Source organism: Rhea americana, unplaced genomic scaffold, assembly GCF_003343005.1.
Source record: "Rhea americana isolate MKP2758 unplaced genomic scaffold, rheAme1 scaffold_101, whole genome shotgun sequence".
In the NCBI taxonomy this organism is placed as follows: Eukaryota; Metazoa; Chordata; class Aves; order Rheiformes; family Rheidae; genus Rhea; species Rhea americana.
Genome location: NW_028185051.1, coordinates 1,992,874 through 2,005,478, shown reverse-complemented (window position 1 = coordinate 2,005,478; position 12,605 = coordinate 1,992,874). Strand labels below are relative to the sequence as shown.

At 34.6% G+C, this 12,605-nt stretch overlaps 1 protein-coding gene across 2 annotated transcripts in view; it reads left to right on the top strand.

The window, feature by feature from the left end:
- The window catches only part of BRWD1 (bromodomain and WD repeat domain containing 1), a 63,038-nt gene that overhangs the window by 22,720 nt on the left and 27,713 nt on the right, over positions 1-12,605 (top strand). For both annotated transcript variants that reach the window (XM_085305013.1, XM_085305004.1), the window contains exons 19-28: positions 681-864; positions 1,723-1,813; positions 2,774-2,914; positions 4,949-5,034; positions 5,899-6,094; positions 7,653-7,769; positions 7,883-7,990; positions 8,226-8,350; positions 8,466-8,548; positions 9,034-9,145. In XM_085305013.1, the coding sequence (XP_085161139.1) occupies positions 681-864; positions 1,723-1,813; positions 2,774-2,914; positions 4,949-5,034; positions 5,899-6,094; positions 7,653-7,769; positions 7,883-7,990; positions 8,226-8,350; positions 8,466-8,548; positions 9,034-9,145 (1,243 nt within the window). The remainder of the gene's footprint in view (positions 1-680; positions 865-1,722; positions 1,814-2,773; positions 2,915-4,948; positions 5,035-5,898; positions 6,095-7,652; positions 7,770-7,882; positions 7,991-8,225; positions 8,351-8,465; positions 8,549-9,033; positions 9,146-12,605) is intronic.

The following is a 12,605-nucleotide window of genomic DNA, read 5'->3' as shown; positions in this document are numbered from 1 at the left end:
ATTTTATCTCAATTTTTGTTGCATGGTATGAAATATTTCAAGTAGCTTTTAACTTCAGTGTTGCTTTAGACTCTAAAATGCCCTTAAAATGAGGATGTCTGATTTGGATTTTTTTTTCTTGGTTAAAACACTGTTACTCCTGTGATTAAATTACAAAACAAACTCCTTCATTCTTTCTTTAAAAAAAAGCATTAATTAAATTTATTTTAGACTGCTACATATTTAAGAGTAAATGCATGTTATTCAAAAATCAGTGTGGTGCTTTTAAATGTTATTTCTCTAAAGTCTGCAAAAATAAATATTTACCGTTATTCAAACTGGAGCCCCATCTGCCTTACAGATGTAAATCAGATACGCTTCTGGTCTGTGTCTTTGCAGTTTTGATTATGTAAGCCCAACTCCAGGAAAGCTGCCTTTATAACTTGATTGCTTCAGAACTACCTGAAAAAATTCAGAGAAGCACCCTTGTCTTTTTTTTTTTTTTTTTTTTTTTTTTTAAGCAGGACTGATAATTTCCTGACTATCATTATGGGACACATGTTTATGAACACAGAGATAAAAATATGGAAAACTGTTACTTTGTTCTTACAAGAGATTAAAAAAAAGACAGTTCCTGTTTCATGTAGTCAGGGAGGAAAGAAAAAGAAAAAAAAACCCACACACACTTTTATATATTTTAGCCTTCAGACGGCCAAGTTTCGACATCCAGTCTCCTCCCAATATTGGTCTGCGGCGTAGTGGGCAAGTTGAAGGTGTGCGTCAGATGCATCAGAATGCTCCACGAAGTCAGATGGCTACTGAGCGAGACCTTCAAGCTTGGAGGCGAAGAGTTGTCGTACCAGAAATACCACCACCCTTACTAAGGTGTGTAGACAACTTGTTAGATTGCAAGTAATACTATAGAGAATATATTTTACTGTTTAATTTTAAACCTACTCTTACCACATTTGAACTAAATAGATACATGGCACAAATTGAAAACTAATTCAGTTTTATTTTCAGTTGTTTTTAAATTTTAATTGAAAAGTCCATTCAAAAAACATAAATGGAATGTTTATCTAACAGAGAACTATCCTCACATATTTCAGTATTGTGAGTTACTTTGAGATGAATTCCCTAGATTCTCACCTGTTCCAGAATAGAGATAAATTTATTGACATGAGTTCAGAAAGATTATGCTTTTGTGAACTGTTATGAACTACTCATGATTTGTTACAACTAGAAGCAACATTGAGTACTTGATAAGCTGAAGCCAAGAACTGTGYTGTGAATTTGAGAATAACAGAAGTTTTTCAGTGCAGAAGCAGTCAGCTGCTTCTAAAAGTATTATCACTATGCACTTGTTAAAAGGAGAAGTAACATGGATAGGTAGATACTTTGTTTTGATCATACAGCCATACATGCTGCCATGTCTGTGGATAAATTTTTACAGAGCTTTCCCAGTGGTGAATTCTTGGAGGTAAAATGATTACAAAAGGGAAAATATGAATTTAAAATGTGATTGAAAAAGTTTATTATATTCTGATGTTTACCTCTCTATGAGGAAGGCCTTTTCTTTAATATCCAGCTTCTTCACTCTATCTGGAAATAAGAAACTTCTTTGGAATTAGCAGTTAGTTTTTTTTGTTTGTTTTTTAATAAGTCACAGATCTGTGGCTATTCAGTTGAACTTAAGTATCATCTAAATAGATGTTGCATTAGATTTTCGTAATTTGCTTGTAGTAAGCAGGAAGAATATCGAATYGCAAAAGGAGAAGAGGAGAGAGATTTTTATGCAACGGAGAAGAAAAAGTCATTCCAGTTGTCAGAAAAGGTATGCAACAACTCTACGAGAAGGTGAATACTTCTGCCTGTGATAGGAACAAATTATGCTTATGAGAATCAGAACACTTTCCTGAGGGTATTGTATTCAGGGGTTCTTGTTGGTTCTGGTTCCACTTCTTAGTGCAGGACAAGGTTTGATGTTTTATTTATTTATTCATTAATTTTAATGAATACCTGGAGTTAGTTTCTTTCAGGGAGCCTTGGGTCCTTCCACAATACTTGGTAGAAGTGTTGAAGGCAGGGTCAGTTCCAGGCCAGTCTATAATAGGTAGTTAAGGGATCAAGGACACATCTGAAGTACATGGTAAAGAATTTAGAGAGGTGAGACTGTTCAAGATCCTACGTTTGAAGAAGAATTATATGTTATTTTGCTTTTCTCTTGCACTTTACTTTAGATGAGTGTATTTTGTGAATAGTTAACTTTTTCAGCATTGCCTAATTTTGAATACTTCTTCCATTTTCTGTTTTTTGAAAAAATTAATTCAAGAAGAACCAAAAATTGGATATTATACTGTTTTTTAAAAAGATAATGACCTGACTGTATATTGCAGTACCAAACAACTTAATTCAAAAACTGTACTGGATGATACCCTTAACTGGGAGGAGTCAAGGACTTCTGGCCCTCTCAATTACATTTGTGGGTAGTTCCCTTTCATATCTTGATTCTTTAAATATGTAGCATTCATCAGATAATTTGAATGGACCTGTTATTAATAGTAGTGTATGAAAAATGGTTTCTTAAAACGAGTATTAAATCGTAAATTAGGAAATTGAAATTTAAAGCTAATGGCTTACAGTAAAATTATTTTTTGTGTAAAGGAGCTGTATGATAAGGCCATTTCAGTTTACACTTTCAGCAGTGCTTTTAGACACCCTACTACCCCTACAAAAAGTTTACTGTGTATGTATTTTTCTGTAACATCTTACTTTTGCTTTTTGTATAAATTAGAGTGATTCTGAGTCTTCATTAATACAATCTAAGCGTAGACTGCATAGACGCAAATATCCAAATTACCGAACGCGGAATAACATTGAACAACTTGATTCATCTGATGAGGAAAAAGATGACTGCTTTGGCTTGATAGAGCAAGTAAGTTCTCCCTGAATTCTGTATTTAGAACTTGAACTCCTGGAAGAAGTGAAGCTTCATAAAAATGTGCCTTTTCACACTCTCTATCAAAAAAAAAAAAAAAATTTAGCAGAGAAAATATTTCTATAAACTTCATTGTTATTAGCGTAAATTGAGACACTTTTCAGACCTAGTTATCAGTAGCTTTAGTAATGACAGCATATCTTTCCTATCACTAGTAATAACAAACTGATAGTCTGAGGCAAAAAATCTAATGTACAATTTTGAAGCTAGTTTACATGGAAATTTAAATTTTAGATGCTTTTTGTTGTTCTTTGCAAAACACTTCCAAATCTTCCTGCATGTGCACCTGAAATTGTGGAAAATTTGCAGATWCTTGATAAAGCACTGTTGCAGTCTGAAAATACAGTTCTTGTAACAGCCAGTTTATACTGGCTTAGCCCTAGCTCAGAATTTCACAGATGATGCTTCTGCTGCAGGTTTTGCCTGCTTTGGTGTCAGATACTGTAAGAGATGTGAGTGATAGGATTGCCATGGACTCATGGTGTTTTACCTTCTACACAAAGGAAGAGAGAGTCAAACTGGGAAAGGAGGAAAGGAGTGGAAGAGGTTAAGAAGGTTGTCATACATTCAGATGGGCTTTGGGAATAAGATGGAAGAGGAGCTGTCAGGAAATGTTTGGCATCTGACAAAAATTCAGAGCACTCAAACTGCAGCTAAGCTATGCTCAGTGTGCTGTAATTATTACATACGCTAAAATGTTTTCGGAGAGATTTCAGATCTTCTGACATCCATCCTTCTGTGCTTTAATTCCCCATTACAGGGGAAAGTTCCCCATTCAGAGGAACTATAGAAATCAATTTGTGAAATGTCTTGTACTTTATGAAGGTAAGATCCATGAAGAACAAGCAGGAACACTGTGTGAACAGGATGGTTTGGCAAGGAGGAGTAGCCTGCAATTATTCTGGGTCAAACTGTTAACTTACTCTGACAAATTGATACACTTATTGGGAGAATTAATTCAAACAGTTTGAAACTTCAAGTGGCAAGTCAAATGTGTTCTTTTTGTTTTGTGTACACACACACACACACGCACACACACTAAAACACACACACACACACTAAAACACAAAAGATTATATGTATCTTTTTTGGGGAGAGGGATATTTCAACAACATAGAACCTGAGACATGAGCAATGTATTATATTCAGTGACTTCATTTATGGAAATCAGTTTTTAAACATGAAGTTTAAATGACTTGTTGAATACCTCATTGAAATTAAATGAGTTGTAAATAAGTTGTTCAGCAGYAGCCAGGAAACTAAGTTGTAATATATTTTGGTATAGCTTGACTGCTTATTTACTTAGCTTTATATTTAAATACATACTTGAAAATACCCAGTTATTACTTGGCCAATAGTTGATACTAAAATTGGAAAAATTATTATATCCTCACCCATATAAATCATTAATGAAAATAAAAATTTGCAGAAGCATTAATTGGAAGATGTGGTAGTTTTCTTTAAATAATTCCCTTTTATAAAGAACTTTTAAATTCTTCCTTTGCATTCTAGGGAGCTAGGTTTTATAATGTGTTCTACATGACTTAATCAGAGCATTGTAAGTTTGCAATCCAAAGCAGTCATAAAATCACCGGTCAGTTTGTTCTGGCACAGAATGTGAATTTAGATTAGTAAAAAAACAGCACTGCTGTATGATGAGGCAGGAACTGTCGCTTTGTTGAATTGGTAGTGAACAGCTGGATCCACATTTAGCTATTTCAGTGTAGGTGGACAGACAGAAGTTAATGACTAATAGTGCACTCCTGGAGTTAATAACAGATAAGTTGAAATCATTTACAAAAAAGAATTAGTTTGATGTTAATATAAAAACTTTTTTTAACCAGACAGATTTCTTCCCGATCTCATAATATGCAGGCATGAAAAAAGAATGTGTTTTCATGTTTAAAAAATCATTAAAACATACATGAAAAACTTGTTGGGTTGATACCAATTTATGCTTTCTAAATTCAGGAAGCTGAAGAAAGTGAAGGTTCTGGCTCATCTGATGAAGAGGAAGAATGGAGAAGTGACAAGAAAAGCAACAGTAATAGTTCTAGGTAAAGAAAAAAGTGCAAACTCAGTCATGGGTTTTGCTTGAATTTTGGTAAAGGAAAGATGTAAAGAAGTCATAACTTGATTCATAAATAATAATATGCTATAGGTTATTTGAAAAAATCCATACTGTCACATTGCTTGATTTTAGTGTTCCATTTCACAGAAATGCTGCTGTGTTTTAATGTAGTTTCAGATCCTTTTCTTTATTGATAGGTGACAAGGCAAATGAAGATAGAAAATGTTTTTGATACTGGTTTTTATTCTTTTTTTTTTTTTGAAGATGTTCTTAGGAAATGTTTTGATTTTAAACAAAAAGTTGATTTTGATGAATAGCATTATCTTTTTATTAAAACTGAAATTATAGTTAAATTTTTATAATTCAGTATAGCTTTCTAGATATTTTTTCTAAAACTCCAATAGTAGAACTAGTAAATACTACTAGGTAGTAGAACTAGTGAATACTACTAATTGTAAGTGAAAGTGTGCCCATGAGATTTGTATAGCTGTCTTTAAAGACTTTAACTAACAGGTGGCTAGTGTGCCCTTTAAGGAGGATGCCTAATTGTTCCCAAAACTTGTTGATATACAGCATTCTTCAAAAAAATTGGTAATTTTTAGAATTTGCCAAACTTGACTTTTCTTGGAAAAACATACTTCAAATTTTATTCTCAAAAAAAACCTAGGATAAATGTCTAGTGAAATAATTTTAACAACTCAAAATAATTTTTCTTCTTTTGATATTTTTCGACAATAATCTGCAAATATTTGCCTAACATAATTTAACATTTTGAAATATCCAAAAAGACCAGCTGGTTCCATGGTTTGTATTTTCTTTCTCTGTCTGCTTTTCCTTGCTCCATGGACAGTGATTCTTCAAGTAGGTATTCTGACTGGATCGCTGATGCAGGGATTAATCTGCAACCTCCTGTACGGACTTCTCGAAGGAAGGCTATCAGATACTGCAGTACTTCAGAAGATGAAGTATCAGCAGAGAAATCATCTCCTCCAAAGAGAAGAAGAAGAAAAAGAAGAAAAAAGCCAAAACCAAAAAAGCAGGAGGAGGTATTAGTTGATTCCTTCTACTCACTTACATTTACTCTTTAATAGAATTTTCTTGTAGGCTTCAGATCTCCTTACTGGAAACTATTATAAACTAGTGTGTTTTACCTTTTGGGAGGCAAGGATGTTAGTATCTCTAATAATAGTTGTCATAAAATAAACCTCAGGTTTCAACTTCAAAATTCCCATGTTCTGTTGACATTTGATTTGCTAGTATTAGTCTATAGATTCTGCTTTTCCAAAAATAATGTAAGATTTTTTGCTCTTTAATAGCTATCAAGGCAGCAAAAAAATATACAAAACATATTTTTAAATTAGTATAGACAATAGTTCTGGTGTTTTTTAGTGTTGTAGCATTAGTAAAGAAATCTTACAAACAAATAGATTAATTATTACCTAATATCATCTCTACAGAGCTTTGAAAGTACAAATCTATCCAAATATAGGACTCAGTAGTTTAACACTGTCTTAAATGTGTCTTAGCAAACTCAGCATGCTCGGTACATCAGCTGAAATGTTCAAATTAATAGCAAATCTTAGTTTGGTTGAGTTCTTTTATGAGATTCTTTTTTTAAAATGTGCTTTTTATTTGAGAAGAYTTCAAATCTAAGGTAACTGCTGATTTGTATGTGAGGATCTGCACTCCAAATAAAATAGAAAACGCTTTTGAAATAAAAAGGGTTCAAAAGCTGTTGGTTTTGAAGGAAGAAACTTGATTATTAAATAAATATACAGAATGTCAGACCAAAACCTTGCTTGGTTTTAAATAATATTTTTTTTTCTGAAGACTTGTAGAATGTAGTCACTGTATTTTATGATGTCCATTGATACTTGGGTTGAACTTTATCCTTAAATCCTTTAGTAAAATAAATACAAATATCCTTGGCTGTCTTCTACCATAGCTGTAGACAAACAGAATATTTTTGAGCACTTCAGATGATTTTTGTATTTGTTTTCTCTCTGTCTCACTTTCTTCCAGATATTTTCTAAAACAATAGATTTGGAATTGTTTTAATACAGATACTTACTGAAGAAGTGCTTGATTATTTGATTATTACCACTTTGTTAATGTTACTTCAAAAAAAGTTTAGTCATATCTCCATTTTAAGGTGTTCTTAATGGGCGAGATTAACTTGTCTGTCTCCAGAGTGGAGTCAAATGAGGATATATGTTGTCAAGAACTTAATTTCTAGATGTGCATAGTGACTATGCAATATCTTTCATAATTTTTAATCTTCAAAAAGCTTCTTGTAGACTGTTAGATTTTTAATTAGTCACTGAGAATATTATCTATACTATAAGCTTTGTTTCTCATGATCTGCATAATAGTTAGCTTGCTTGCTTAGATCTTCGTATAGGAAAAGAATACATCATGTGGATACTATGAGTATAGTTAGAACCAAAGCAGAGTCTTAGAAGGATTTTGGTAATAGGTTTTGGAAATGTATATTAGTGTTTTGTAACTTAAACTTGTTCAGTTTTAATTGGCCAGACAAGTTGTTTTGATGTCATGCCAAGAATGTCTGATTATATCTAATTTTACTGTTCATTAAACATAAAGGCTGATGTGCCAATGCAGCCAATAAACTCGGAATTGCCGTATGACTGGCATCCTCCTGTTTGGATAACAGACACAGCTCTTAGAAGATCTCCATTTGTACCTCAGATGGGCGATGAGGTAAAAATATTTATTAAAATCTCCTTTAAAAGCCTATTACTTGCACATTAGCATAGTTATTAAATATAGGAAAACATTTTACTATTTTGTATGTGTTTGTTTTGCTTTTAAAGGTAATATATTTTCGACAAGGGCATGAAGCTTATGTTGAGGCTGTTAGAAGAAATAACATTTATGAACTGAATCCACAAAAGGAGCCATGGAGAAAAGTGGTCCTTAGGGTAAGACTGCCTTGAAGACATTGAGTTCAGTACTAGTAGTCTTCAGTTATCTGTGGGAAGCCTGAATATAAATAGCYGTCTTAAAATTGCTGAGATTAAAAAGCTTTCTACTGTTGAAATCTTGCATACAGTTTTAATATTTTTTTTACTCTTTGGATGTGGGTGCAGTTTATGTGAAATGGAGAGTTTTGTGCATAACGAGATATTTTCATGAAATTATTCATTCTACTTGCAGGATCAGGAGTTGGTAAAAATTGTTGGAATTAGATATGAAGTTGGTCCTCCCACACTGTGTTGCCTCAAACTTGCTTTTATAGATCATGCCACTGGAAAACATACAGACAAATCATTTTCCATCAAGTATGTGCATCTTTATTTTCCTGAAAATGTATTCAGAAATACATTCTTTATAAGCTTCTTCTAAAGCCCTAAAGCTACACAAATGAAAGCAATTTCTTTTTATCTTTATTTTTAGATACCATGATATGCCGGATGTTATCGACTTCCTTATATTGCGTCAGTTCTATGATGAAGCGCGGCAAAGAAACTGGCAAGCTTGTAAGTCAGTTTTCTATTCTAAGTATTCAACTAAACAATTTTGAAATCAAAAAATTGTCCTTGGCTAGCTGCTGAATATGCTAAATGCCAGTTGATTGTAATTTAGAAAGGCCCTCTGTTAGGTATGATCCCTTTGTCTGTTTGAAAGTTGAAACTACTAATTGCTGTACTGGGCATTTTGGAAGGATTTCCACAGATTTAAGATATGGCCTTTGAAATATATATTGCAGTTCTAGTCTTCTCTTTTCTTGTTTTATAGGTGAGGTAGGAAGCATATATGGATCTTAGCATTTGCGATTTTATTTTGTGGGTTTTGGGGGATTTTTGGTTTTTGCATTGTAGGTTATCTCATGTTTTATTGAATGTCAGTATTTTTTAGAACTTTAAACTGAAATACACTGATTWTAAGTTTTCTGATTACATACATAAGAAGCATAGTTACATAGCTCTTAGTAAAATATATGAGCAGATTATTTTTGCTGTAGCTGACAGGTTCCGATCCATTATTGATGATGCATGGTGGTTTGGAACAGTGTTGGGTCAAGAACCATATCAGCCTCAATATCCAGATAGTCACTTCCAGTGTTACAGTGTTAAGTAAGTATAAAAGGATTTTAACTTCTAAAATTAGTAATGTGGCTACAATTAGTAATGCAGATTGTCTCTTATATAGCTGGGCTGTTGGTATAAGAATGCTTAAATTGTTCAAATAACTTTATTGGTTGTAACATGACTTTCTCTTTAAGTCATTAATCAAGTACAGCATGAATGTATAATATTTTGAGGCAAATTTTTAATAAATAGTGATGTAGTAAAACAAGTTACAGATTTCTACCCCCCACACACACACACAAAAAAAAAAACGTGAACTGTTTTCTGTAATGACCATTGGCAAATCTCTTTCATGAAGCAAACAGYGCAATGAAATGTACATCTTAGTTAATATAAGGAATTTCCAGTGTATGTAAATTACTCTTCATTGGTGATCATTTTTGGTTTGGGCATGCTGAATCTCTTCTGTTTTGTTGAGATTCTGATCCTTTTTATGCTTAAGTTTTACAGTCCTGTCTTTCACATTTTCCACARGAGCAAGTATACCTGTAACATGATTGCATATAATCACTTCAGAGTCGACTAGACAATGTTTTTAGACCTTGCTCTCCCTTCATGCTTAACACAGGAAAGGTTAAGGCGAAACTTCAGTCTCTTAATGACCTGGTGTAGTGTTCTGTCAGATTCTGTTATGTAGATCCTGCTTGCAGTTTCACCTTCTTGTTTCCTCTTTGGGGTAGTATTTAGCTAGATAACTGTATTAGTGCTTTGTTACCTGTGAGAGACAAATTCCTTTGACCAGTCTACCTGTCAAATCCTGATCGAACTGCCTAGATGAAAGCATATAGTGGCAGATGGTCAATTTACCATTTATTTTGAGCAGTGCAACTAAGGGTATTAGAGTAGGAGATAAATTAACTACTTAAACAGGAAAGGCCTGGAACATGGAAGTCAAATTAGCCAAAGGATGGTTGGACCCGTACCTTCTTGACCCAAGGCATGTGCTGACAAATGACTCACTACTATCCTTCCACGGCAGTCTGGCATTAGCACTAGTCCTAGGAACTTTCTTTCATATGGACAAAATGATTCTTCACACAAAGGAAAGCAAAGGTAAACAAAGATAACTCTGGACCTCTGTCTTCAGAATCAGGATATTGTCATTGTCCTACCCTGTCCAAACTGTCTGAGATGACTCTGATTGTCTTTGGATTCCCTCAGCAAGGGAGGACTGTAAGGAGAATAATCGGTGAATACATAGTTTTCTTATTTCTGTCATGTCCAGAGTTTCTTAATGTGTCTTTTACAGTATTTTTGGTGTTCAGAGTTCCACTGTGTGGAGTTCTCTGTCTGTTTCCATTCAGAGACTTTTGAACCTGGCATTCAACCAGCAGTAAGAAGGTACTTGCAGTTAATAGACAGTTTTGGGAGACTGTCAAGATAGTCATGTATTTTTGATTCCTTGTCTCATCTACCTTACTTGTTACCTGTTCCAGTTCAGCTGTCTTTGGGCATAATGGGAAAATACAAATAGTATCCAGCTAGAATACAAATAATGTCCAGGTAGAAATGCCTGCCTATATTCTTACTTTTGGCAAGTGAATTTTCACTTTGGCCTTTGCAGCTATGATTAGCAAATTAGTGCTCTTSATGTGCCATAAGCATAACTATCATCAAACATTGGACCTCCACAATAGGTATTCTGTCCATGAAGGACTCACATTCCTGAAAGAGATACAACTAAGGCTGTTCTTCATATCAGCATATGCAAATACTTGCTTTCTCTTTGGCAGACTGCTGTTTGTAGCCATCTGATGTTGAAGAACTTTCTTTCAATGGCTTATTCCAGTTGAATTAAAAGATAGACCAAGTTAAATGCTTCAGAGGTAGCCTTAGCTCACTCCTAGAAAGAGTCATCAGAGTGCTCCTCAGTTCTTCAGAAATATCTCAAGCTCAAGCAGAAAAATGCAAGCTGATAGTTGTTGTAGCCACAACCCATGTTTGTTCTTCCCCTCTTTCTCCCCCATCTGTATCCTTGATTCACTTAGGGATGTAACTGATTTCTTGAGAAATAGGAGCCTATTCAGGTTATTGCTGCTTCACCCATTTTGAAGCAGTGTAGCTATCTTCCATCAGATAAGGTGGTAWATACTTTCTAGGCAGATACCATTCCTCTGAATGGGTCTATGAAAGTAGAATGTGAGTTGCTTTCCATCCTGCTGGAGAGGTTTCCCTGCTTTACTCTAGGTTGACTTGTGTCAGGTGCTTCTCTTGGACAGGTATGCAGCTCAGAAGGCGTTGGCCTTCTAAGAAATAGAGGTCCACATGAGTACCATAGTTCAGCATTGTGAGTGCCTGCTAGCACAGTTTGCTGTGTAAGTTGCTTTGCAAATGTAAGACTTGCTCTTTTGAGTTTGAGGTCATCTTAGGTCTCTGAGGTGCATTACTAGTCCAATGGCCAAACAATCCCAGACCTTCTGATTCTGAGGTTTCCTAAGGGTTGAGGGGAAGGAGTTATGAAGATCAGTTCACTCTAATCTATCTGAGCAGTTTTAATGTAAAGGTYTGCAACATGTTCCTATGGAATCCAAGATTCCTATCTGTACTTCTAATGCAAAACATGTGTGGTAGTCTYATTTCTACAAGATACTTACTGGAAAATGGATCAAGTTCTCAACTATTGTGTTCCCCAAAGTGTTCTCTTGTGTAGGCTTCAGCCTCAGTGATACTTACTGTTTAATCCAGCTTTGAAATTGGTCAGAAYTGAGTTAGTCAGGTGCTGTCAGGCAGTAGTCTTCTGTGAATTAATTCTTTGCATTCTTGTGAGACTGRTTTGCTTATTCTGATCTATTAAAAACCTAATGCTATAACAGGATTTAAACCTTACAGTCAAGCCATCATGACACTGCCTTTTTTGCTTTTAATGCAATATGTATTACATCACCTTTCTGTTATGGTGTCATTCCTGGTTACTACTTCTAGGAGGATGTCCTTCTGGTCGAAGAGAGGTTTTCCTTCCTCCAACCTTTCCACCCTTCACCCTCCCATCCTACTTCCCTATTCATGTTATTTTTGGATAATTTTTCTTGGTTCCTTTTCTAAATTTTTTTTCAAGTTCTCCTCTTAAGAAACTGGGTAAGTTGATTTCTTCTCCTCTCCCCCCATTTTTCTTACCCCCATTTTTAGGGCTGAAGCTGTCCTTTACACCTTTAGCATGGAGGATTTTTTCCTAACAGTTTCCAGTTACTGATGAATGGATTGTGTTGAAGTTTATAAAACCGCTATGATGAAGCCACCTTCTGCTATTAGCTGTGATGTGTTTTTTAAATCAGAGGTGCATTTCTATTGGATACTCTCTCTTTGAGCATCTCCATCTCTAACTCTATTTGGAGTTCTAGCCGTATCTTCACTGAGCACTGTGCAATCCCAGAGGCATTCAGGGGTGATTCAGTTAGTATTGGGGTCCTACAGTCATTGTTTTCTGTAAAAGGTTCAGTGATCCTGC